This window comes from Fusarium flagelliforme (genome assembly GCF_020744385.1).
Source record: "Fusarium flagelliforme strain FIESC 12 MPI-CAGE-AA-0113 chromosome Unknown B0J16scaffold_3, whole genome shotgun sequence".
Classification (NCBI taxonomy): Eukaryota; Fungi; Ascomycota; class Sordariomycetes; order Hypocreales; family Nectriaceae; genus Fusarium; species Fusarium flagelliforme.
The window spans coordinates 168460-194755 of record NW_025763505.1 but is presented as its reverse complement, the minus strand read 5'-3'; the positions used below and the strand labels follow the sequence as shown (position 1 = coordinate 194755).

The 26296-nt window shown below is 46.7% G+C and overlaps 9 protein-coding genes and 1 non-coding gene across 10 annotated transcripts; 2 read left to right on the top strand and 8 right to left on the bottom strand.

Annotated features, from left to right (window-relative positions):
* Positions 1-596: 596 nt before the first annotated feature.
* B0J16DRAFT_396247 (uncharacterized protein) lies at positions 597-2729 on the bottom strand (the record flags this gene model as incomplete). Its single annotated transcript, XM_046132255.1, has 2 exons — positions 597-2652; positions 2713-2729. The coding sequence occupies 2 exons, from the start codon at positions 2727-2729 to the stop codon at positions 597-599; spliced, it is 2073 nt and encodes a 690-aa protein (XP_045983991.1).
* Positions 2730-3572: 843 nt separating this feature from the next.
* Positions 3573-6450, bottom strand: B0J16DRAFT_412585 (RTA1 like protein-domain-containing protein; the record flags this gene model as incomplete). The annotated part of the gene is made up of 3 exons (XM_046133325.1): positions 3573-4740; positions 5549-6210; positions 6270-6450. 3 exons carry the CDS (start codon positions 6448-6450, stop codon positions 3589-3591), a joined length of 1995 nt encoding a protein of 664 aa, XP_045983990.1. The 3' UTR covers positions 3573-3588.
* A 1384-nt stretch (positions 6451-7834) lies between these two features.
* B0J16DRAFT_283934 (uncharacterized protein) lies at positions 7835-9388 on the bottom strand. Its single transcript, XM_046124006.1, has 4 exons — positions 9102-9388; positions 8727-8999; positions 8129-8669; positions 7835-8074 (listed from the first exon to the last, which is right to left on the bottom strand). The coding sequence occupies exons 1-4, from the start codon at positions 9227-9229 to the stop codon at positions 7925-7927; spliced, it is 1092 nt and encodes a 363-aa protein (XP_045983989.1). The 5' UTR covers positions 9230-9388; the 3' UTR covers positions 7835-7924.
* A 1690-nt stretch (positions 9389-11078) lies between these two features.
* On the top strand, positions 11079-12476 carry B0J16DRAFT_396234 (Bestrophin, RFP-TM, chloride channel-domain-containing protein; the record flags this gene model as incomplete). Its single annotated transcript, XM_046132254.1, has 1 exon — positions 11079-12476. One exon carries the CDS (start codon positions 11079-11081, stop codon positions 12474-12476), a length of 1398 nt encoding a protein of 465 aa, XP_045983988.1.
* A 394-nt stretch (positions 12477-12870) lies between these two features.
* B0J16DRAFT_381959 (uncharacterized protein) lies at positions 12871-13657 on the top strand (the record flags this gene model as incomplete). The annotated part of the gene is made up of 6 exons (XM_046131201.1): positions 12871-12924; positions 12988-13018; positions 13070-13152; positions 13200-13306; positions 13381-13560; positions 13612-13657. 6 exons carry the CDS (start codon positions 12871-12873, stop codon positions 13655-13657), a joined length of 501 nt encoding a protein of 166 aa, XP_045983987.1.
* A 206-nt stretch (positions 13658-13863) lies between these two features.
* B0J16DRAFT_396233 (uncharacterized protein) lies at positions 13864-18669 on the bottom strand (the record flags this gene model as incomplete). Its single annotated transcript, XM_046132253.1, has 11 exons — positions 13864-13925; positions 14568-14818; positions 15093-15701; positions 15756-16082; positions 16132-16582; positions 16763-17096; positions 17361-17720; positions 17774-18388; positions 18422-18439; positions 18470-18563; positions 18614-18669. 11 exons carry the CDS (start codon positions 18667-18669, stop codon positions 13864-13866), a joined length of 3177 nt encoding a protein of 1058 aa, XP_045983986.1.
* A 582-nt stretch (positions 18670-19251) lies between these two features.
* Positions 19252-19858, bottom strand: B0J16DRAFT_381957 (uncharacterized protein; the record flags this gene model as incomplete). The annotated part of the gene is made up of 3 exons (XM_046131200.1): positions 19252-19294; positions 19341-19440; positions 19492-19858. The coding sequence occupies 3 exons, from the start codon at positions 19856-19858 to the stop codon at positions 19252-19254; spliced, it is 510 nt and encodes a 169-aa protein (XP_045983985.1).
* A 422-nt stretch (positions 19859-20280) lies between these two features.
* B0J16DRAFT_370084 (Metallo-dependent phosphatase-like protein) lies at positions 20281-22504 on the bottom strand (the record flags this gene model as incomplete). Its single annotated transcript, XM_046130338.1, has 6 exons — positions 20281-20778; positions 20829-20995; positions 21095-21123; positions 21163-21592; positions 21776-22090; positions 22250-22504. 6 exons carry the CDS (start codon positions 22502-22504, stop codon positions 20337-20339), a joined length of 1638 nt encoding a protein of 545 aa, XP_045983984.1. The 3' UTR covers positions 20281-20336.
* Positions 22505-23475: 971 nt separating this feature from the next.
* B0J16DRAFT_t95 lies at positions 23476-23549 on the bottom strand. The gene has a single exon. It is a non-coding gene; the product is annotated as a tRNA-Val (tRNA).
* A 568-nt stretch (positions 23550-24117) lies between these two features.
* On the bottom strand, positions 24118-25565 carry B0J16DRAFT_336426 (uncharacterized protein). The gene is made up of 2 exons (XM_046127219.1): positions 24756-25565; positions 24118-24702 (listed from the first exon to the last, which is right to left on the bottom strand). The coding sequence occupies exons 1-2, from the start codon at positions 25444-25446 to the stop codon at positions 24341-24343; spliced, it is 1053 nt and encodes a 350-aa protein (XP_045983983.1). The 5' UTR covers positions 25447-25565; the 3' UTR covers positions 24118-24340.
* Positions 25566-26296: the final 731 nt, after the last annotated feature.

The following is a 26296-nucleotide window of genomic DNA, read 5'->3' as shown; positions in this document are numbered from 1 at the left end:
ATTGGGCACATGTACCTAGATGTAGTACTGCCATGAATTGAACCATCACCCAGAAATCTGTCCTCTCAACGTGAAGTATTAAGATGTTGCGTGCCTTGTTCTAAATGCTTTCGCCTGTGTCAGCGCATCACGAAATGTTCCTGGGTAGGGTCAGTAGTACTCTCGGTAGCTAGCGCCTTTCGGTGAATCAATATGCGTATACCAGTACATACTGAGCACTCACGCATGGTTTTGGTAGCACCAGCTATCCTCCAGTTCCCATCGTTAATTGCCACAGAGGGCACGATTACATCCGGCGGTATGTCAAATCCGGTGACAAGATAGTCCTAGATGCTACAGCGAGTCATCATCCCGATGATCCTGGCGATAGCTCTCAACTAGAATTCTAGTGGTACCAGTGCCTTGAACCGACTCTCAACCACCATATAGGCTGGCACGCTGCGTCATGAAGCCCGTTACTAGTGGCGGTGAAGCTGACGCCAACATTAGATTGAATGAATGCGGGTTCCAAGATGTTGCCGAATCTGTCGTTGCAAAAACAAAGAAGAGAAAACAAAGAAAAAGCATAACAAGAGAAACTATAAACTGATTGAGAGCTACAAAACTACTAATGAGGGGGCTTGCCGTACTAAACGTGACTCTACAACAACTCGAACACGATCCAAATTCCAAGCCAAAGCAATCTTTGTCTCATTATTCCCATCCCGATGAGAAGCGGCTCGGACGCCAGCGAAATAGACTCCAGATTTCCTGTACGCATACGAGAAGCGCAGATCAATCTCAGGCCCCACGTCAATGTCTATCTTGGTATACTCACCGATGCCAAGAGGATCCCATTCAAGCGCAACGATCTGACCAACGCCATTCGGGACTTGAACTTTGACGTGAAACTCTTTAGTCTCTCCTGGAGCTACCTGGGTGCGCTTTGAATTGTCCACAAAGAGCTCAACAACAGGTTGGATGCCCTTACGTGCCGACGCCGATAAGGGGACCTCAACCTGTCCCTCAACGACAGTGTAATTTGTAGGCGTCGGTGGATTGACGTTGTTCTCAACCCACGCCATCAAGTCGCGCAGGTGCTGCTGGCAAAGACCGGTGAAATCGACGACCCGATTCGTGTAGGGTGCTTTAATCGGTCCCATGACATGGTCTGCATTATCGCTGTAGTACAGACGATAGTGATCTTCAAGGCTGCCTTTCACCTTACGGACCTGTTCCTTGTACCAATCTGCATGCCAGGGCAAGGCGTCAAAGTCTAAAAGGTTGTCCATGACAATCAACTTCATTGTGATGTTACCCGTGTGTGTACCACCTCCTGAGGCCGAATTTGACACGACTGGTCCCATTAAGATATCCCGTTGAGGGTAGCGTGGATCACCATTCTCATCCCGAAGATAGTCATAGCCATAAAATCCGTTGTCCGTCGGAGGTAATTGGTGACGGTGGTATGTATGCGTGGCGAGGTACCAGCGATTATCAACCTGGATGCGAGCACCCGGCACGAGGGCGCCAAGCGTAGTATTGGAAGCGCCAGCCAAGATGTGTACGGTTCTCGTCTTAGCATCTAGCATGCCAGAGAAATGATTACTGGAGTCATTGACTGTGACAGAAAAGCCGAAGCCTACAACGTCGGTAACGTTCCCGGGCACAGTCTTCAATACAAATTCGGATATCAACCCATCGTGGCCTGCAGTCACAGTCTCAATGGCACTATCAAACTGGACGAGGGCAGCGCGAAATCTCTCTCCCAATGTAGATTGGTCACACCCTGCGTACCCATCTTTGTTCCAAAAGTCGTCGGCATAAGTGGGATCCATACTCTGGATGATGGGAACCGTGATATCCTTGAGCGTCTGCCACAGTTGCGTACGGTTGTTTGCGATAGAATCCCAATCTTCCCATCCTCTGGTGGGGATGCCGAGGTATTGCGTCTCGGTCAAAACCGCCCGTTCAAGTTCGTCAAGGGACTCATGGGGGTTACCACTACCACCAGGCTGAACTACTTCAATGAGCTCCTTGGAATGCTTCTCCAGCATCAACGCGCCGAACGCTCTGATGCCCCAGTTATAAGGTATAGACATCGGCGTTGCCTGGACGAGAGCAACGCATCCATCCCAGACTCCAAGTGTGTTCTCGGCAGCGCCAATGGCTTTAAGAGAGCCACCACTACCACCATAGACATATCCGCGAATCTGGTCAGAAGAGACATTATAGTACTCTTGTGCAACTTGGCGGGAAAGCTTGGCAAGAGCTGCGTCAGCGCGGTAGCCTATCGTTCCAGAAGCCTGGATCGTGTAGCCACCACTCTCGACTCCGAATTCAATGGCAAGATCATCGGCGATGGATGTCTGGAGAGGGTACATAAGTTGGAAGAACCGCCCGTCCCATTTCGACTTGGGAGTCAGATAGATGTTGAAGTCGACGTTGGTACCGTTGAAATGGCCGGAAATCTTTCGATGTGGTGCAGGGATCATCTCGTCCGTCTCGCTATCAAGAATGGGGGAGTCGTAGTAGAAATCGACACACTCTGCTGTGACGAAGAGAGCTCCTGTCTTGTCATCTGCCACGCAACTGACTGTCTCTCGTCGAGGGAGTAACGATAAGGCAGAGCCGCCCGATACCGCAACCAAGGCAGTCAACCCTGTGCAGATTCTGTAAAGTCGAGCGTCAACTGGCTTGTTCTAGGCAAGACCTGATTAGAGAAAACCATACCTCATGGCAAAAAACATCGTGCTGAGTGAATACTGTGGCTAGGACAACTCTGATTTTGATTCATTGTAATCTCCAGAACGATGAGTGTCCCAGAATATTTGTTCCAGTACCGCTTGATGATTCTGACTCTCAACGCCGAGAAAAGTGGCTTATTTGCGGAAAGTAAGACGCAAACGCTGGTCAACAGCTTCGGCGAACTCTAAGCAACTATCATTGGTCGACGTGGCACCCCGTGCAAGCTACTTGGTGTGGATGGATACTATCTCAACAAATCGGCTTATTTACGCATGGGGGGGCATTAATCTAGTGAGCTTGAGGCTCCTAAATATCACCTAACAGACCAAGGCTGTGTTACAGGCACAAACACAAGCAGGTGATGACGAGGCATGTGGCCAATTACTTACACAAGCAAAGCCGAGGCCTGGGATGGCTCGAGTGTTCATTTGACGGCTTACGGTTTTGCCTTTAGTGGGGCATCTTGCCACTCATGGAAATCCTAGATGACGCCTGACAAGGGGTGTCAACAGGAACAGGCTTGTGGACGGTTGCCGCCGACCAATCATGATAGGAAATCGTAAGCGCCAGGGAGAGAGTACTAACATCCATGGCAGGGGAGGAAATAAGCACGGAAAGGCAGAAGCGCTATGCGACGGATGGTGCCCCTTTTCTTCTTCCCACGAAGCAGCGACGCAGTGACTATCATCATATGCGATAGCTCCAAGGCCTCCGGCAAACAGAATCACTTTTGTCGTCAACTTTCAAGACAATATCATAATAGTTCCAAAATCAGACATTTTGGCAATGTTCATGTGATCTGACTTGTCTTCTCGCTGATGATACTTGTGACGTCTTGTTGATATGTCCTATAGAATTGAACTATTCTTGTAACTTGAGATATGAGAGTGGCCAGGAGAGCCACTGACGAGAATCTTGAGAGATAGCGAGGATCTCCTTTATGATATGTGATGCCCATTCGTGCATGAACCAATGCCGGACCTCAACTGTCCGAAGTAACACGCAGAAATGTCCCAAGATGACCATCGGGATTAGATCTCTTTGGCACAATCCTTCCATGTAATCGTCACCAAGCTGGTAAACCCAGCTTATAACATCTTCAAGCTTGCCAACTGCATCGAGAGCAGCGTCTTTCCCCTTGCCAAACGTCCTTTCAAAACAGCTCATGAGCACTTCTAACTCATCTTCGTAAGCATTTTTGAGCTTCTCCTCGGTAGTTCTGGTAATCGCATGCGAGATATCGATCAAGGAAGAGCGCCAGTCTTCGATGCCCTCGACTATCAAGGCTGTGTCGGTCGGCGTGCTGTCTTCTGATATGTCGCCGCTGGGTATTGGAGCATATTCTACCAACATACCCGAGAATACTGCCGACCATCCTGCTACCTCAACCACTGAACGTACACCCCGAAGGAGATGAAGCCATGAAACATGCCCTTCGATATTGGTCAGAAGAAGATTCCCAGGACTCGGACCTTTGGCAAGAGCCACAAAGCATATCAGGACGGATGTCAAATACGCAGCCGGACTATTATCTCCACCAAGGCAGCTGATCAATACAGTCGCTGGCTGCAACGCAGCCGTCAAATGCGTTTCGGCAATTAATGAATATCGTGGCTTATCAATAGGTTTGAGTTTGGCCAGATGATATGATGATAACGAGAGTAAAAGTTTCAATATGCAGTTATGCTGAAATCCTACTCGAGGCGCACCTTCAGACCAAAGATGGGGTTGTGTTCCGTCATGAAGGGTGTGTGCAGTCTTGGTCATGTAGTTGTGGAAGAGCTCAAGATCCATAGCATTTAGATGCTCGGACTGTTTTACAGCAGACTCAGTCGCGTGACATCGAATCTGGTCAGCCCAAGATACCCAGTCTGATCTGGGGCGCCCTGGGCGCCGTGGTAGAGATTCGGATCGGGGATTAGGAGAAGCCTGCGGTCGTGGTTGCTGAGGAGAGAAGTCGCACCAGACACCAAACTGAATGCATTTTCCGCATTGCGGTTTCACTTCGTCGCACTTGAAAAGTCCATATGGTTAGAATGACGTAGTACATTACAGTATGACATATCTTGAATAAGCACAGAGAAAAGGCTAGGTTGAGATGGGATGAGCGATGGCTGGGTAAGTCAATACTACTAACCTTGATCTTTCGTCTTTTGCAGGTTTGGCAACCCAGCCGAGACTTTTTGTGGGGCCTGCGCGTGTTCGTACAAGAAACAGCTGTTAGCGGCAGTAAAGTGGCCAATTCACTTATCGACTAGACCTGCAGCTGTTGTTTGACGTCGGGTTGCTGCGGGCTGGCCTGTTGTTGAGGATCTTGCGACAGAGTAGAAAGTTGGTAGACGGAGAAGTCTTCACGACTGAACTCGCATTCTCGGCCTCTCCAGTGCACGGATAACCGCAATTAGACTAGCTTATACGCATCTGATGCGTAAATCCATGATTGGTCAATCTCGGGACCACGACCAAGGACACCTGACTCGTGGCGGAAATGAAATGACTGCAAGAATGTCACCAAATGCGCCACTAGTGACATCAGGGAGGTCTTTAGGCCATTAGGCGTTCTGCTTTCTGTCACTGGGAATCAAGTCAATTGCAAAATTGAGGTCAGACTTTACATGCATTTGCATAGGAATTACATTAAATTAAGAGGTAACTTTCATAATAAACTCTACCACGTCACTTTGGCGATTAAATAAGATGTACTTTTGAGGCTGGAAGACCGAATGTCTGCCGATGATACTAGCAAGTGAAAGGAATAAAGAAAGGAAAGGGCCGGAAACTAATCTAACAGAGCTTTCTGTATGTCTAGCTATCTCGTTACTAACGGAAGATCCTCCTTCAAAATGTCCAGCCGTCGAGCTTTCATAATCAGTTGACCCGGATGTATGACAAGAATGATAATGATAATAGCCAGCATAAAACAACAATCAAAAACATATAAGAAAGCTTCATTTGACAAAAGAGGGCCGTCACCACCTTGCTTATACTCGATAATCCTAACCAAATTGCGGATCAGGAACAGGCCGCTGGTGCAGTATAGTGCGATGAAATATCGGCGATAATGCGTCACCACACCTGCAAGACACTGGACAGGCGGGTTTGAGCGGATCCTGAGCTGCAAAGTGAGAACGCAGAATATAAATAAGGCAAAAGCAAAGATCTGAAGAACCAGTCCGATAATGATGATGTTCTGACCTCGCTTTGCCTCTTCGACTTTCTCACTGCCTGACATGATGGCACCTGCAGTCTGTGTGACAAAGCAGACTAGATCAATCAAGACGAACAGTTTGGTGATCCAGCGCAAGCTTATAAAGGATATTTCTTGAGCTTTGAGAGCTCTCGTGATTCGACCGAGACACATGTAGATAGTGGCGGCGAGGAATGGTGGGGCCACAAGGACGAGTAAGTTTTGTATTAGAAAAGGCAATGTTTGTCGAAGATTGTCGTGAGATCGTGATCGAAACCAATAGGCGGTAGCCTCCACTGGGAATGGTGTTAGCTATATCTATAAGTACCTAGAAGATGGTAGAGAGGCCACTTACTACCGCATCCTATAATCATAGGGATGGGGAAAGCTGATCGATAGGGGAACATCATAATGAAATGCGCAATACCGGCCGCTCCAAAAAGGCCCAAGAAGGCATATGCTGGAGCTTGCGATGGATTGTAAGGGTACAAGTCGAAAGGGGCGTAGCCTTCCGGCGTTTGGGTGCCGTTTGCCATTGTTTGGTCTGGCGGGTGGCTCAAGTAGATTGATGGTGATCTTAGAGCGGCTGATGTGTAGTGTAATAGGTATGGAACTGAGAATGAGATGCGCGTGACGATAACGTATCCAGAAATGATACTAAGGTTATTAGGTGTGCTACAAAATGGCGGGTAACTGGTTACAGAAGCCAAGACCGGCAGTATCACAAGGAAATGCTTTATATACTAGAAATTCCCCGATAGTCCTGCAGCCTCAAACAATGCAAAATTCATGGATGGAAGAATGATTCGGTATCTCCATAAAATCGATTGGCTATCAAGGTTTACGCATTCGGATATGCTTCTGATGGAACCCCTAAAAAGTCCCACCTGGTCTCTGCTTGTCTGACAGCCCCCTGACCCACTAACTTGACTAACTCAGGACCGAATGGTCTTGTAAGAGACGGTGGCAGTGTACAAGTGGATTTCTAAAATGGCTGGTGCTTAAATTTCGGGGCAATCATCGGACAGGACTCATTAAAACAATTGGTCAATCTTCAAGTTCATTTAAAATTGTTAGGTATTCAGTATTAAAAGCAAAAGAAAAAAGACTTAATAGAAATTTTAAACTGAATGGGATTGTAGACGCAAATTGATAAATTGTATTACGCTACAGGCAAGTTGCTGACTTTACTGAATGGCCAGCCCAAACCCACAATGACCCCCCCTTGGTTTATAAAGACTATTTAAGAACTGAGTGATGCATATCATACTGCTGGCTAAATGACTAAAGGATCTGATTTACACAGTTGAAATTGAGGGCACAGGCATAAGGTGATTGAGCATTCCCCTCACAGCAAACAACAACGGGAACTGCAGGGTAATAGACTCCCACTAAGTGGAACCTTGTACAAGCCGTCGGATTAGAGGGTCCCCTTTTGCCAAGGTTCTTTCTGACGAAATCGGTAGTGCCCTCAAAAACCCCTTCCACAGATGGAACTGATCCAGCCCCCAAGGAACCTCAATATGAGCTTTCAAAATGACTGAGCATCCTCTTACTATCGAAAACTTTGATTTCAAATCAGCTGTCAGGCGAATTACTGCATGAATACCCTTGCGTTCCACTGCTGTTCTAGGTAGCAGAACTTGGCTGTCCGTGCCTTATATGGTTCTTTCTCCGATTACAACTGGATGAGCTGTTCTAGCAGGACAGCCTCACAAAAGAACACTTGGTTGATTTCGCCGGTTGAATCGCCATCAATAGCCTTGGCCTTCTATAGCTAGCAAGAGATAAAGTGATTGCTACTATCCTAAGCCTGTTGGAGCCAATATTCTAACACTCACCTGGTGACTTCAACAGGTAGTTGCGAACTTGGCATAAACTCACGATACAGAAGAGTACTAGAGATAGACGAGTCTCGTTCAGATATATTCTAAGACAGCTGAATATACAAAACTAAAGAACAGTGACAATATTAAAAAGCCTCAGATTTGACACTTTTCTCTTTATAAACTAAAAAGCAAATACTTGGTCTTCTAATTTGCTGACAGGCCGCGCCTTCTCGAACCCTAGACTCTCTGTGATTTTCTTCATTCCACTAACCATGGGAGGAGGGCCGCACAGTAGTATCTTGACATCCTTTTCCGGCTTCGGTAGCCAAGCCTGTAAATGATTAGTTTCGAAACAACATTAACATTTCGGAGTTAAGGCTCTTACATCGATCATTTCTTCTGTGACGAAACCAACTCCACCAGTCCAGTTCTCTGGTGGATTATTAAGGACAAAATGGACTCGAATGCCGGCGTCTTGGCTGATTTCGTCCAAATCTTGCTTTAGTAGGATATCCTCAGCTTTCACATTGGCAAAGATGAGGTCAACTTCGGGTTTGTCACCGGCCTCCCGCCCACGCATAATTGCTCGTATGATTTGGAGCATAGGCGTGATGCCAGTGCCCCCAGCAATCATGCCAAAATGACGAACCATGTTGGGTGTATAGATGAAAGCACCCTTTGGTCCGCGGATCCTGATCTTATCACCCGGCTGAAGCGAGGCCACATGTTGAGATATGTTGCCTTGGGGATATGATTTGATCAACAGGTCGAAATATCCAGGTTGGTGATCGCCCGATATTGGTGTGTACGACCGGATGATCTCTTTTGTCGTTCCGTCAGTTTGGGGGATCATTGCTCCGATGGATATGTGCTGGCCAATAGGCAGACCGAAGATAGAGTCTGGACTAGGTAACTTGAATCGGTATCTAGCAGTCCCAGGTTAGCCAAATCCATCGAAAGAAGCAAGATCATCCATCACTTACATAGCAACATTGTGAGAAACAAGAGTCTTCTCTTCAAGTTGAAACTCCTGAAAGACGTCCGGCTTCAAGACTTTCATACCGGTCTCCTTTGCGTGCTGAATAATGGGATCAGGTAATTGCTGTACGGGATCCGATTTGGAAGCTGGGTCCGTCTTCAATGTGCCAATTTCGAGCTCGGGAAGAATCTCATGTGCTTCATCAGAATGGCCAGCATCGTCATAGGCTTCTGTAGCATCTTGGCCAGCAACTTCGAGCAGAAATTCTGCGCCACCGCTGTGAGTCCCCAGATTAGTTTGGATCAAGATAATTGACAAGATAATTGACAAGATAATTGAAGAGCTGGATGATATGTAGCAGTGGAGTAAAAGCACTTACGGGTGTTCTTGTAGGAAAGAAGTTACGTTGTAAACCTTGCCGTGAATAGCGATGTAGATGTCATCCTCGGTATTGTGTAACTTGACATCGTCAAGGCTGAACTCTTGAGGTAGCATGAATGGCGACATTTTGAGACCTTGGTACGGCTTGAGCGTTAGGAGGGATAGAATAAAGTTAAAACTTTGCGGATTGCACCGAATGTTCCAGAATATAGATAAATCATGCAGACAAAGATTTACCTAGTTGATATGATGTATTTATATGATGATAAATTAGGGCAAGTAAACCGTTATCTCTCCAGACAATTTACTTCCCGAAGGGTCGGGATCCTCGGGTTTTACGGATCGAGAAGCCGATGTGTTTCTCCACCCAATGTTCGTGTGGCTGAAATTCCTTGTGTGGCACCGAACCTGGGTGAGCTGTCAGAACTCAAGGCCTAAACCCCGATGTAGTAAAGACTCAGTTTTCATCACGTGCTACTCTCGCTTGTTCTACTAAAGTTCTGGCGCTAGCCTTTAGAGGCTGCAATAGAGTGCTCCAGGGTAATAATTGAGCCATATCTAAACCTCCCGTCACGGGAGATAATTTCCTGCTTTTCTTTGAAGTAAATAGATGTTGATAATGCTACCAGATGGACTGAAGATTGTTGTGGATGATAGACTCAATTATAGAAATAGTTTGACCAGATGTAATGAACTTGACTGAATGATGGAATGCTCAGTTGACAGATCGCATGCAGTATTTCCCTCCCCGCAAAACTGTGTGCAAATACTGCAACTGGAAATGAAAATTTGAAACCTCCTGGTCTGTGAGCTGTTTTCAATTATTTTCTTTAAACGGACCCGCACTTTCATGTCCCTGCAAAAGGGGAATGATCCAATACAAAGGGTCATTCTAGGTCGTTTCCAAGGGGGCTGTGCAGATCCCTCAAGAACGATGGCGCATTGCACAAACATCTTAGCACCGAAAACGATCGGGTCGGCGACCGGAATCCGCTGCACGTCCTTTACAGGGGTCAATCACCAACATGAATGACTGTAGAAAGTGACCAGAAATATGTTTAGGCAAATGCCGTTCCAATTGCAAGGGCATTGTCATGCCAGGTAACTGGAGAGAGGGGCGTCAGCAGCTGGACTGCAAGGTGAGCTGTACAATGCAATAAAGTGCCCTGTAAAGCGTCACGAGACCACCTAAAGTCAAAGAGGCAGATCTAATAGGCCGAGAGCGTACATTTCAGCTTCGATGGTTCCAGGCTAACCTTAGACAGGCTAAATTTGACCAATCAAATCTGTGGTGTCTGATGCTCCCTTAATTACATTACCCCTGAGGGCCGGAGAGGAGCTGCGGAAAGTACCGCCCATTCCATTAAGCATCAAGTGTCTCAAGACAGATCGGTAGATCAATCAATCGGTAGTGGCAGAATCATTCCAGTCGTAAAGTAAAATGACGCTGTAGACTGCGCAACATCTCGTTGCGGACCTTTTATTCCGTAATAAGGTTTTTGGTCCTGTTGACGGGCCAGTCTTGTGGCTTTACGGAAACTTTAATACTGTTCTTTCTACTGTGTATTCATTGGTCCCTCTTATTCGCAATTGCCTCTCTTTTTAGATGACACAATTGGCCGCACGTAAAGCCCTTGCGTTGCTCAGGTATTTGTTTCAACAAGAGTCTCCACTTCTAGTCAGGGTCCTCATTTAACCAAGTTTCGGTCCAGCCCATCTTGGCAAATGCTTATCTCTAAGCTTATTTCGTGTCTCAATAGTCTGAACGCTAGTTCCCCGCCATCGAGACAGACCAACCATCTTCGTCAAGCGCTGTCACCCATTGAGGAATTTTATCACCCTTTCCGATGAGCTGCGCCGTACTCTTTGAGTATATAACCTGACCTGTTGCCCCCTGGTAGTCAATCCGTTATCCCTCCGAACTCTACATTCATTTGCTCTTTTCTTCTAGTCACATCTAGACACCTTTATCATAATGTCCGACGCTGGTGATCACGAGTCGCACTCCAAGGCTCACACCATGTCCGAAATTAGAGAGCGCATACCAGGTCCACACCACCACACTTCCCCGCCTTCTCCCTCTATCAATGCCACCCACCTGCCGACACCCAACGATGAACAAGATGATCTCAACTACTTCAAGGGTCCTCGGGATCTTCAACGACACTCCAAATGGCCCCTTATGCTACAGCTACACGGCTCCATCATGCCGTCGCTGATCCTCCCTCTTTTGCTCGTCGCCGGTTGGGCAACCGCCATCACCGTCATCTCCAAAAAGGTCCATGATTTAAGTGTCAACTCTGTTCTTCTTACCATTCTTGGTTTTGTAGTCGGTCTCAGTCTTTCATTCCGTTCATCCACTGCCTACGAACGATACGCCGAGGGCCGTCGATACTGGGGAACGTTGGCTACTGCGTCTCAGACCCTTGGCCGTGTTATCTGGATCCATGCTGATGATAACGGCGCTGGCAACCAAGATCCCCGTGAGATTCTTGTTAAGAAACTTGGCATGTTGAAGCTTATCGCTGGCTATGCTATTGCCCTTAAACACACCCTCCGGTTTGAACACTGTGCCAGTCAACCAGACATGCAACCATACCTTGCAAACCTGGACACGTTCGCTGGGAAGACAACCGCGCCAACGAAAAGGGCCACAACCTTTGGAAAGGTTGCTGGTCACTATCTTGGTCTCTCGTTTGCTCAAAGCGATCCTCGGAAGCATCTCAAGAGAGCCGAAGAACACCATGGAAACCTTCCTGTTGAGATCTTGAACCACCTGGCGATAGGTCTTGACTCTATCATCGCCAACAAACAGCTACCAGTCTCTATTCATCAGACCATCGCTTACAACCACCTCACCACGCTCAACGACGTCGCTGTTGGTTGTGATCGTGTCCTGAACACTCCCTTGCCTGTCGCATACACCATCGCTATCAGTCAGATTACCTTTGTGTATGTCATGCTGTTGCCATTCCAGTTGACTGGTCCACTTGGATGGATCGCCATTCCGGCAACTATCACGGCGGCTTATATCATCTTCGGTTTATTGTTCATCGGCCAGGAGATTGAAAATCCCTTCGGTCATGATGTCAACGATCTGCCGCTTGATGTCTTCTGCGAACAGATTGCAAACGATCTAGACATCACTGCCTCGTTTGACCGACGGGCGTCCGATCATTTCTTGCTTGGAGGCACACCGCTGCATCCTGTCAGTTCTGCTGTGGGTTACACCTGTATGGAGTACAGTGAGGAAAAGCTCAGAGAGTCTATCAGAAACAAACCTCATGTTCTCTTCAATTGGCGACGTCAGGGCGGGGTTAGGCCATCTCCTAGAGGCAGCCAGACCAAGGAGAGAGATGGAGATATGGTTTGATGTAGAAGTATTCTAAGGATCGAAAATATAGAATAGTTGCTTTTAATATCATGAGATGAATATATCGTATTGATAACACTGGAGCCTTTCCTGCAATCCAGGTAGTGTAAATATGCTTGGCGCTGCATCTCCGCAAAAACTTACTATTTTAAGCCTAGGCGTCTCAACGACAAAGGAGGCGACGAACATCAATGTTGTCAGCAAATATGCATACGCCGCAAAATCAGGCAGCGGCCAAGGAGGAGTCCTATCTGAACGTATAAAAGGTAAGCCGCATATTCCAATCCCATCATTCATACATGAAAATAAAAGACGCATAAATATACCCGTCTATACCCTTGATACCCTCATTATAACTGTCATCTATTATAGACTGTTTTCTTAACTACTCATAATGTCGGGATTAGACGCAGAACTCGCCCCCAAGTTTGCACCCTTCCTTGGCATGGTAAGTCGCTGACACGTTGTCAGGTCTGGAATGAAACCTCAGTGTTGACAATCGTGTGTATAGGCCGGCATCGCTGCTGCCATGGTTTTCGGCTGTAATTATCTTCATCTGCCTCCATACAACACTGCATACTGAGTAACTACAGGTATGGGCGCTGCATATGGGACGGCCAAGTCTGGCATTAGTATCATTGGGGTCAGCACCTTTCAACCAGACATCGTATTACGAGTAAGTTAATCCAGTTTTATAAAGTATAATTTTAATACCACTGGCAGTGCATCATCCCGGTCATTATGTCTGGTATCATTGCCGTATACTCACTTGTTATTGCCGTTCTTATCGCCGATGATCTCGATCCTTCCAAGACCTACACTCTATTTTCGTACGTTGATGTGCCTCTTTACCAAGATGCCTCTTTACTAAGATGCCTCTTTACCAAGATGCAATAGTAACCAGCAGAAACAGGGGAACTTTACATCTCGCAAGCGGTCTGACGGTCGGTCTTACTGGTATTGCTGCTGGTTATTGTATTGGGATTGTCGGTGATGCTGGGGTTCGAGCCTTTATGGATCAACCAAAAGTATATACCGGTATGGTCCTGATTCTCATTTTCGCAGAGGTGCTTGGTCTCTACGGGTAATTAAATCCTTTGGATCGGCCAGGAATTGTAATACTGACTTTACCTAGACTTATTGTCGCCATCCTGCTTAATGAAAAGAGTAGGACCAACTGAAGAGGCCCGTTATAGCGTGGTTTTTCTGATCCTGTAAGACTTAAGGTGCAAGGATGATGGGTTCTTATTTTCTAGGTTGTGGGCATCTTTAGATGTATTACCGTCAAAACCTGTCTACCACTCTATACAGATGAGGTAATACTCGGAGACTAGGACTCTAGAAGATAGGGCAGCATGTTTTTAAAAGTCCAGTTGCAAACATATCATCATGAGAAAAACCTCGCACGGATGACTCGGCCCATGTATCCGATTCGACCGGCAACGCTATCTGATCCCACATCAACTTTCCTCTCCAAGTTTTATTGATCCATGGATGGAGGGGTGCGCACCGGCTATGTAATGTCGTTTAAAACATACGTTGTTAGAGCTTAAAACTACCAGACAGCCAATCTACAAATATCCCGAATTCGCACATCGAGATTGCTAAACAGGCAACATAATAGCAACAACAAAGTCATCAACATCAGCGAGGATGAAAATTAATGATATGACCGCGCTCACATGCGATACTCTTTAGTCTTTCGACGTATATACAATATCCAGGGGCCGGACTGCTCTTCGTTGTTCGTTGGCTAGACTTTAGTCTGCACTCTTTGACCCTGCTACTGGACTATTCTGCGCCCTTGGCAGTAGTCTTTTCACATCGTGATTGTCTACTCCACTCCCTCAGTGTCACGCAATCTCGTCTACCTTGGTGCTTGATGTGGTGTCAGCCTCATGATCAAGAGGTAACCATTGTAATATTGCACTTTTGTGTCACCACTGGCAAACACCCCTCTCAGCCCAAAAGAGCTAATTGGCAATGTCATTATCCATGTTATTCATGGAACTTCCTCACAAAATGTTAAAGAAATACGCCAGTCCAAGCATACCTAGGTGAGGTACTATCTAGTAACTGTGCAAGGCTCACGTTCGTCTACTTGAGGAAGCCGTACTTTGATCATAGCCTTTTTCTGCTTCAAGTGGACGTTTTCAAAAGGAACCTCCACGATACCTTGTTCCCAAAGTATTCTATCCAGATCAGGACCACTAGCGTTGAAAATTGAAGTAAGGGCATTGGCGACTTCAAACTCGTTGATTCCAGAGCTTCGATGTGTGTCTTTCATGAGCCATTCTTGAAGCCTTTTGGGTAGGGCTGATACAAGACTCCGTTTGACGCCACTGGTATCTGGCGAGATGTAAATAGTAAGCCGGTTCTGATCTTCCGATATCCAGGTTACAGGGCGATGAGTCGACCGAGATTGGATTTTCTGGCCATCTTGGAAAACCTCCAATTTTGTCCATAAATAGACAGCTTGAACTACTTCCGCCTTTTGTAGCTGCTGATATAATGACAATGCATCGTCTTTAGACCCATAGCAGTTGAACGTTTTACCGACACTAAAGAAACGACAGATAGTTAGAATCAAATCTTTAATCAAACTTATAAACGTACCGAGCAATTTGATGGGCCTTATCTCGCAGATTGAGGATTCCATGTCGGAACGAGAAAACGTCGTTTAACCTTTCCTTTACACACCTGGAAAGATAGCGGTCCTCAATCGATAACCATCTGAAAAGGGGTTGTAGGCGCCGCACTACCTTCAGGTCGTAAGCTAGCATCTTGATGTCATGTGCCAGCTCAATTCGAAACTCTGGCCGGTCTCCAATAGCAAAGTCTGTATCGACTGAGCATAGCTTGGTCGGTATATACGGCTGACCGGATCTCTGTGGACTATTGACTTCAAAGATATTTACTTTGTGCATCGGCGCTGGAGGGAATTCGTTCAACGATCCTTTTGTTTCGTCCATCAGAGATAACAACAGGCCCTGGACCATTGAATGATCTTCCGTGTCTGTGCTCAGGGTTAGCAGTTTGTCGTAAGCCGATACCTTGATACGCAATTTGTCAATGAAGAAGCTCTCCAGATCGGAATAACAGCCTCTCAGACTGCTGTTCAATGGCGCAGTTTCGGCTTCAGACCAGAAGCATTGTGACGTTTTAAGCCACATGCAATGGCTATCTTTCTTAACCAAGATAACGGCACATTCTTCGAAGGCAGTTCTAATGACTTGTTAGTCTGATAGAGAATGATGACTCAGCTGCTGGGAGACTCACCTGATTTCATCGGTCGCGGATAGGCTCTCGTCCAGATACTTGTAGATCTCCGTAACGCGAGCCACATCTTCACAGCCCTCGTTCCGCAGAACGAGCAATTCTTCCACTAAATCCTTGACGGACACATCTGTGACGCTCATACCAACACGGAATAGTTCAGAAAGAGAGTCCATCTGCTCTTGCTCAGCATCCCTTCTTCTCAAAAGGGTTTCAAGAGAATATTTGGTGATCAGATTTGCAGGCGCATTCCAGCGACAACTGGACAAGCCTGTCCAAATGGGGCCGGCTTCTCTAATGTAAAGAACTCCAGAGTCCTCAAAAAAAGCCCTATAAAGGTGTCAGTGCGATTCTCGATATGATACCTATTTTCACTCACAGTGCCCGCCCCCTTTCACCAGAGACGGCCAGCTGCAGTCTTTTGTTGATCGCTGTATATAGGTCGAAGACCTTCTCTGTCTGCCAGGATGAGATTTCACGGCATGAGAGCTTGATGGAGTTAAGGATCTCCAGTAAGAAAGCCATGTCGTTTTGTCGTTTGACTCCGAGGTCCTTTACTAGAAAGTCCCATTTAGTATAAATTGCCACGTCCATTGCGCTTTCGTTACCAAGATCAAGGAATGGAAACTCGTCAGGACTCTCCATATAGTGCCACACGCTCTCTCGAAGCACTTTCAGCGGAACCCATGTGTCTTGCAGTCTGAGTGAGCGATCACCAGTGCAGAGGCTCTGTGCAGGAAGCCCTTGAATCTCGGGGACGAGGGACGGGCTTTTCATCACTCGTGGTCCATCAGAAGCCCAGAGATATTGAATGAACCCCAAGAACTGATCTGGACGCTTCTCGAGAACGAATCTGAGTTCTACAGCTAAAACTTCTTCTGTCTTAACAATGGCTGGAACTCCCCAACTTAACTGCGGTTTAGTTAACGCCCTGGGTTCTAGAAGACTCAATCGCTGCCTTATTCCAAGACAGTCACACAGCCAGTCCTTCCAAGACGGGTGGAAGATACGAGGTGCGGTTGGTTCCTCATTCAGAATGTCCCGGTGTAGGAAGTGGAGATGCCCGTTGTGAAAAGAGAAATCAGAGCCAAGCAGTTTTTCGGGGCCATATGGTAGATCTATATTCGGCATATAGACGATTGTATCTCGAGGTTGCACAAGTTGCATCTCGATGGTCATGACCTTCACCGAGTGGTAAGGCTGCTTAAGTTCAAGAAAGGAGGACTGATGGGTGACATATAAGTAAACAAGATAGCGTTTGATCTCGCTAAGCGACATATCATTTGAAGTCGAGAACCTATCCAAAATGGAGCTTCTGACGTAAAATACCAAGTCTTCATTTTGCTTGTGCGCGGAAGACGTACAGAGTATCTTCTCAAGTTGGTTTTTGTCAAGCAAAGCCTTGGAAACAAGTCGAGCAAAAGCTTGACTCCAGCTTTCATGAGTTGCAAAAGTGTCAGCCCAAGCGGCGCGATGGATTTTGTGCCTCTCCGAACAGGGGACGTCGGAACGTAGTTCCAAGAGCTTTAGCAGCTGATCGCTGTCAAAACTTGCAAGACCATAGCTTTCCAGCTTTTCTACGGCTTCTGAAGGATAGATATTTGAGACAAATGGATCAGTAATTTCGTCATCCAGTAATGGGTTGCCAGCTTCATCTTGGGCATCTGCAACGAGAATCGTAAGATGGCTGATATGACGCCAATGCTTGTTGTTTCTCGATATGAGAACAGGATTCTGAGCGATCCAATCCCGAATATCAGCTTCCAGGCTTGACCAGAACGCATCTGAATCTTCCAGTCCGGACATGAGGAATAATGGCCAGTGGTAACGGAGAGTCGGATGCTCGCAGAACTGTAAGACTGCTTGGACAAACGCGGATGCGACCAAATCCTTGATGGCAACGGTACGGGTCGATGGCGAAATTGGACCATGCTGGTTATCGAAATTGAAGTCTGAATGGACGTAGAACTATTACAAAAAGGTCAGGAGCCGATCGGAAGTTTAATCTTGTTGTAACTTACGCGGAGGGGAGATGCTTCTAGCTGTACGAAATTGAACAGCCCAAAAGCACAAGTGTCGCCTCCAACCTTAAAGTTGTCCCACAAGGGGAAAGCAAGTATGACCTGCATTGATTTGTCGGCTGTTGCTTGCTCTGTTACATGATAAAGCTGGGTATGGCCCTTTTTCAGCCCCCCGTCAACAGTCGTCACCTTCACCGAGACTCGATGTGCATCCACTTGATGCTTCCGAAAGTCTTTAGAACGGTACAATTTGCCAGCTTCATTGAAGTATTCGACACTCATAGATATGAGATCTTGAAGGAAGAGAATGGACGGCTCGTCGAGTCTTTCAAACTGGGAAGAAATGATGTCTCTTAGTTTTTGAGTTTCCTCCTCGCTGTCCTGGCCAGGAAGGAAGAGTGTGACGCGACTCGAATCTTCCGGGACGCTCTCTGTTGGCGTGACCCACGCGGGTCTCATTACGTCGGCATGAATGTTGAATATGTTGTTTTCAAACTCAAATGAGAAATTTCCCGACTTAATATGAACCTTGTCAGTGGCGGCCACGATGGACTTGAAATTAGCGCCTTTCATCTGTCCCCCACTACCTTGCTGACAGATAGCATGAAGGTCTGCCTTGGTAAAGTCATCGTGGTTGCAATCAATCACAATCTTATCCGGATAGATCTTGAACAAGATGAAGGGGGATTCATCCACTGCTCTAGCCCTGTGGAAGGTTTTTTTGCTGGCAAACCAGAGGATTTCAAACAACAGCCTCTTTGCGCTGCGTTCAACATGGTTTCCCTGGGCCCTTATCGGAGTTAGCTATTGCCAGTATGACTACAATTAGAAGGAACTTACGCGGCATTACCATTGAGACTTTGGATGAATTCTTCTGCTTCCTGGGCGCTCGCCATGATCTTGGATTCGAATGATAGAATATTACGCGATGTGAAAACTTGGCGAAAAATGCGACACAAAGGAGGCAAAAGGTTTGAGGGGGAGTAGTTGCAAACTGTAGGAGAGCTGGCGCAGTGTGATAACCCTTTAATATCAGCAGGGGGGATGTGAAAGACAACAACCAACATGCATATCCTGAGACGCCAATTCTGCAGGCTACGACAGGGGGTAAATAAAACAGTAGAAATAGTCTTGATAAAAAAGGCGTACTTGGCTGTATTAGAAGTTCATTAAAGATGCATCAAGTTAACGCCTCAACTGTCCACTGAAGTTGAGCATTCTAAACGTTTGTCTGATGTGTTTCAAATGCGAGTGTGAGGTGTAAGATGGATACCATGCTAGCCATTGGCGGAAGAAGCGGGGTGACCATGGTGTCACCACAGGGGTTCGAAATTGGTATCCATAATTTTACTTTCAGCTCTTAGCAACCAACAACTTCGTTAGTCCTTGGACAGATGGCCCTACTGCAACATTTAATGAATTGGGAACTGAGACGAATGAGAGTCCTGGGTTTAAGAGGTTCGGTATATCATCTGGCGTTACTGGTGACAAAAGGTGGTTTGCAAAGTATGTCCGATGAAACTAAATTTGTCAGCAGTGAGTTGGCATGGCGGAATACACCACAAACGGGATGAATGGGATGGCCGCCGATGAGGCTTCGTTCCCAATCGATAAAGGAAGAGTTGATATCGAGAATGGGTGCTTAGGTCCTAGCTCCATCCACTTCTCTTGATTCCTCATTCAGTACCGATTGGAACTTTGCAGATTCAACAACATACCGAGCATGGAGGCAGAATTTCGCAGCTCATCAACAATAGAGAGCTTTGTCCTTTCATCGCAGGGAAACCACGATGCGACAAACGCAAATATGGAACCTGGGTCGTCTTCGATCATTTCTCGGCCATCGGAACAGAGTTCAACAGGAACTTCAAAGTCATTTGGCCTGAAATGCGTCGACAACCCCAACCCCTTTGCAACGGGAAGTGTCATCCATTGAGTGGTATCGTCCAGTCCAGTAATATAGGCACGCGATTGGTCGACACCCGCAGGTAGTGATATGGCCACTAACTTCTCGTTGACCAGCTGGGCGATGAGTCTCTTGGTAGCCTCACTTTTAGCCAGCGATGAGAAGTTTGCAGTGAACATGATTCGTAAAAGGGTGTGAAGCTACGTTGTGATTGTCACGGTCGTAATTGACTGTGGAATAAGAGGGGGAGGGGAACTGCCATCCCTTGGCCTTTTAATAATGGACTGCTTCGGACGGCACGCTCCTGAGTCAACCTTACGTGTAACCAAGCTAAGACGACTTGGGGTAAAGGATCATCAGCTACACAGTCAATCAGCTCGGTGATGATGTCAGTGACTCAGATTTGCCTCACACAAGTGTTTAATAATCTGTCTTTACTGTACACCGCCTCTAAATCAATAAAGACGATATTTTCAAACATTGGATATTTTAAGCACAGGTAAAAAAGTTCCATGTCTGTCGCATTGTCTTGTCAAAGGCAAGGGCTCGCCAACAACAAAAAAAGAAGAAAGACGTCAAAAGGTGTAACAATGTAGTTACCGGCCATGATGTTCCCAATGTTCATATTTACTAACTAAGAAGTACTCACTACCATTATTATGAACGCTTGAGTGGCCCCCAGAAACTGGAGTAGTAGACATTGCAGTAGAACCATTCCAGCCAGCCAGAACCAGAGCATTCAAAGGACTCAAAAGAGCCAGAGGCACTGAAAGCCTCACAAGTCGCAACTGGATCCTTCAAAACCGTAAGCTCGTCACCAACCGAGCCATCTTCACCCTTGATGAACTTCCAAGAAATGGTTGTTTCGTTATGTACAGTCAACTTTGAAAATCCAAAGCTGGTTTTATCGATCAGTTCAGTTATATTAGGTTTGGGCTTATCGGTGGTAGCGTGGCTTTCGATGTTTCCAGCAGCTCCGTTGATAAGATGAACCATCGAAACCCCGGGATTCACCTTGTACGTACTGTTGTCAACGTGTGCGACGTTGTCGACTTTACAGTTTCGTATAGGCTTGAGGCGCTCGTACCAGTGAACATGGCTATAAGAGATTAGTCCAGCACTCTTGAAGAGGTGGAAACATCAACTTACCCAGCAATGTAAAGATCAACTTTGTACTCCAGAAACAGGTTTTCGAAGGCTTTGCGAAGGTGCTCATGGTAGTCGCCGCACTTGGAACTATACATGGGACGGTGGCCCATGATGATAACCCAGGGAGTCTTGCATCGATTAACGTTTTCAAGATCCTTTTCCAACCACTGGTATTGCTCGTAGGCCTTGTTGTCCTTTTAGGAACCGCGAATTGCTCCAAAGGGACCGGCATCCGTGATATGGGTCATGTTGGCTAGAGGATGGACCTCGTCAGACACAAAATATCTCTCTTCGTCTAGAGGATCCGTTTCGTTATGCATCTTAATCAGCTTACACTTGCACTCCTCCTCTTCACACTCTTTTGTGTCCTTATCGGCACCCTTGCACTTGCATTTTGGTGAATCCTTGTCTTTACCAAGACAATCCTCCTCTTTCTTTTCCTTTTCAAGGTCTTCCACGAATGTCTTGTCCGGGCTGTGAGCATAATCCGTTTCAGTGTCTATGGATATGAAGTGCGCCAAGCCATAATCGAACGAGTGCCAGAAGTTACCAACACCACCGGACTTTTCGCCGGCCATATGGAAGCGGTTCTGGAACGCCGTGAAATTGCGCTGCGAAGGGGGACACGAGTAGTAATTCAGCGTGGAGCTGGTGCTGGTGCCGTTTTCTATGTCCTCATCGAGGTATGCGGAGAGAACGTATGGAAAGTTATCATGATCGGCACATGTGGCCTCATGATTTCCGGGAAGGACGATATAAGGAACCTTCGTAGTTATCTTATTCATTCACTGTTGCCAAAGATCCCAGTTGGACTCATAAAGAACGCCGATATCACCACCACGAGGACTACCTTGACTTGGCTTTTCTCCGACTGGCAGAGTCGTGTTGAAATAATCAGGATTCGTGTCGTTGTTGGGAAGCTTACTCGAGCTGGCGTTGTAACAAACGGGCCACTCAGATGAGTTGCAAGGGATGACGCCAGAGTACCAGTCATCCGCATAACTAAGATCACCGCCATGCCAGACAAAAGCCAAGCCATCTTCAATCTCTCGATTGATGTACTTGTATGTTCCACCGGCATTGGTGTAGCCCATGTCATTATTGATAGCGATGTTAAACTCGGATGGATTGCCTTTGTCTTGGGCGGTAGTGAAGCTGAGAACATCAGACTGTGTGGTACCGTTGGCAGCAGAAATCTGGTAGTAGTAAGTCGTGCCAGGATCGAGGTGTTCGATCTGAACATCGTGGAAGAATTGGCTGCACTGGGTAACATTCCTCATCAGCGAACAGGGAGGGGTACGGTCGTATGTTACGCTTGAGCCAGTAGCCAGACTGTTCAAAGCGGAAGCGCTGGTTCCTCAATAGACTGCGGGCGCAATACCCAGACCAAAGGGCGTTTGGTAGTGGATGTTAATGCCGACAGTGGTTTCGTCATGCTTTGCAGGGATATATGATAGCGAGATAACATTGATGTTGTTGGTGGGGTTCGCAGAGGCGGGCTTCACGGCTGGAGGCTCGACTAGACGAGCAAATCCATTGCCATTGCCGTTGATGGTATGATCGACCCAATCTCCGATCGGCACATCGGGGCCGCGATAAGGGTATGTCTCGTCAACTGTCGGCGCTGATTGAGCAGATGCAGCGAGTATGGCTGCCAAAAGATAATGTGACCTCATGTTGATCACAGACAAAACCAGTAATAAATCGATGAGGTGGTACCAGAGGTGCGGTCTGCTGGCCACGTTTTAATCTGGTCGAGCATATGTATGTCTTTGCTGGAGTTGGTCTCTATATCATTAACGTCTCGGAAGACAGATGCCGAAAATGCGCCTTCACAGGCTTAGGCATGGAGCTTCCCTGCCGTTATCACATATTTCAGCGGTAAACGGCTCTACTCCCAGGCTGGTTCATATTGAATGACCTCTCCCTTTGACCCTGCATGCGCTAAAAACGGTTATTGGTATGGTACTTGGTATTTCAGCCAGCCAGCTGAAGTTGGGGCTTGCGCCACATAACTCACTAGTCAGGCTCAACAGCCTGTCCTGGCCATTTTCATAATACCGACGTAGGTCAAAAAGCCTACCCCCACCCTCAATGCAACCCATTCCAGAAACAGTCAAGACTATGAGACTAAGAAGGTACGGTTCTAGATTGGTCTAGACCCTGAATTTGCGCTAGCCTTATCGCCCGATGATAAGACTTTATCACTAGAAGGGAAATTGCCAGACTATTGTGGGTATGCGACCAGTTGCGAATCTGAGACAGCAGTGAAGCTCGTCGTTTAGGGTAGCCTGGTTAGGTGACCCAAATATTGTCCAGCTTTAAACCTTCCACTGATCCAGCGTGGGATATTGTTATTTGCATATTGCAGAAAACGGAAAATGCGTTGGCTTGGTTTCGCAAACACCCTTTAACTGATATTCACTTACGTCTTGGTAAGAAAAGCGGCTTGTTGAGGCTGAGAGCACATTGTGATGTTAGATACGCCGACGGTCAGCAATTGACGCGCTACCTAGCGATCACTGCTGGAGCCTGCAGGAGCATGCAAAAAATCGAGTTTCAAGCATTGCAATGTATAAAAAATTGTAGACAGCCATACGCTAGTAGCGACAGTTGAGTTCTGGTGAAAGATAAAATTCCAAAAATGAGGTTCTGCCCGGGCTCGAACCGGGGACCTTCTCGGTGTTAACGAGATGTCATGACCAACTAGACCACAGTACCAACTGATGATTGATAGTTCAAAAATTTAAAGTAAAATATATATGTTTTGTTCAGCAGGTATCATCTGGCTTTTGCCCAGCCCCATCTAATCGTCAACATCCTATCGGCGGGTTCAGATCAGGTGGGCCTTAAACAGTACAAGAAGAATGTCCACATCGCGTTCCTGCATTTTGTCAGAAACCAGGTAAATGGACAGCGGACCTCAACTCTTTTCCAATGTCTAGTCACAGGCCTCAAGCCTGCCCCAGTAACCGCAGATGTTGCAGATAAAGAGTTACGCTAGCTTTGGCTCCTTGGAGATTGCTGAGTGGGTTTGCGGTAATCTTGACAATTTTATTGCCATTACTATATCTTTTTGTATTGAAATGGGTGAATTTGTTCTCGATGCTAACAGCGATATCGACATAGGAATTTCACGTTCTCCAGTAGTTATTGTTGATAGTTTCTATTACAGAATTGCCAAACCTTGAAGTTCAACATGGTACCGAGAGTAGCTGAAAATAGTAATCCAAGTAAATTGTATCATCATAAAAAAGAGACTCAGTTTTGACGATTGGCGAGTAGTTCGTGGACAATAAAGCGGACAGCATCAAATGTTCAGTAAGGCTACAAGGCTAGCCCGTTATAGAACTAAAACCTTAAATCGCAATAAAAGGTCTCTAATGAAAGGTTGCGCAGCCATGTGATTGATTAACCAAGATCACATGACCTTTTCCACCTCCTTAGCTAACAGGAAGCTTGTGGCAAACGGTGTCCTGCGTCTCCCCGTCCATCTTCCATAACTGCTATTACTAGCCTTCAAACCGAGATATTCCAATGCCATCTGCCGAAAGCCTGAAAGCATCATCTACAAGCCTCTTCAAGAGACCCTTCAGGTCTTGCAGATGGTTCCGACTCCAACAAGTGCATTTCACCGAGTTGTCAAATCTATCGATAGCTGAGCCCAAGTCTTCAAGACTAAAGCCTTGGTACGGCTCACTGGGCAGCGGCTTTATGCCAACTTGAGCTAGGTTCTGGTCTATGTATCCGAGCTGTGTGTACAAACATGGGCGGCCGTATAAATCGACTCCACGGACGTTCAGCACTCCGCGCTGTCGTTCAATCCCCTGGATTAACATTCGGATGGAGGATATTCTTACTTCCTCTATGGCGTCTGTTTTGACCTGTCAGAGCCTTGAACCAAAGATAATATCTTGCTCAGCTTACCAACAACTAATTTGGGTATGGGTAAGTCCAGCGTATGTATTGGGCCTCGACTCGCGCGGATCGCGACTTTAGTGGCGCCTCGGAACGTTTCCCGCTGGCGAAAGACCCAAGATATCGTCAGTTTGAAGAGTAGGTCTCTGGAGTAGTACGAGTTCACAAGTGTCGCACCTAAGGAGCTCCACTTGTCTGCCCACAGCTCTACAACCTCGTGGCAACCATAGTAGTCTACCAGGACGGCAACCTTTGCAAACATCTCAAGTTCAATCTTAAGGGGAACCGCTCGCGCTTTATTGTGCAGTATGTTCATTAGTAACAGAAATGCCTCGCCGTCCCAATTCTTCCCCACAAGCGTCCACTTATAGCCAGACTCGGGATCTTGTGCATTCCATTGTTCGGATAAGGACTTTTTGAAGTAAGACGAAGTATTAATGAGGAGGGCTGAACTCAGCCTAAATCGGAGATGTGAAGATTGTGGGCTAGCTTGAACAAGCGATGAATGTTCGTCCACCGTCTCGTGCGATTTTGGTAATACCGAAGCCTCATAGCGCTTCGATGCTTCTGTCTGATACGCCGGTAGGGCATTAGGCCATGGTTCCTCGAACTCGCCTGTAGCAAATGGTGCGTCAGAGTGACGAAGTATAAAGAGTGTATCGCCATCTGGATGGACTTCGTTGACCGCGGAGATGGCCATGCTTGTCACCAGGAAGGAACTTGTGAGATTTCCTGAAGTAGCACAGGGGACTGATTTGGGAGAGTAATGTAAAGGAGGAAAAGTATGATGATCCAAACGCGATGCAAGAAAAATGTTACTACCCCGCACACGAAAGCCTTAGACCACGTGCCTTGGAACAAATAAGGCTGTAGAATTCAGATTGAGGCCTCCTTGAAACCAACCAATCTCGATGCTGCTCGAAGCGCCGTAGAACAAAACGCCTTTATTTGTCTAGCCCAGACCGTGGCGCGATCGAAAGTCGGCGGCTGGGGACTATAGTTTGCTACTTATACTGGCGACGGTCATAAGGTTGGGCGATAAACAATATTCTATTCGCGCTGCTGCAAGACATAAGATTAGTGTCTTACGCTTGATTTAAACAAAAGTACGGAAGCTACAATCGGGGCCTCTTAATAATTGTACTCTCGGGGTACTGAAAGCCGTTGAGCCATGCCTTCTAGACTTAGGTTGCATAGGAGAACAACCCTAATTTATCAGATGCTATTTAAAGGAACTCGCCCGTAAAACTAAAGCCTTAGTTCTTAGAAGACAAACACACTGTCTTCCTGTACGGAACGAGCTACCAATACTGAATCTGAAACATACATGTGGACATAGATCGTTGTAGGCGTGGGTTGTAGCATCATGTTTGCCAGGAGCCGATGTGTAGATGATTGGTGGTCTATGTTGCTGAACGCTCTACTATGTGATTGACGCACCATGTTTAGCCTCGATTGAGTGGAATTTACGATCAATATTGCACTTACTATGTGTCGTTCCCGTAAACTCGATGTACTTATACGCGATCCTGGGAAGACGATTGTGCGAT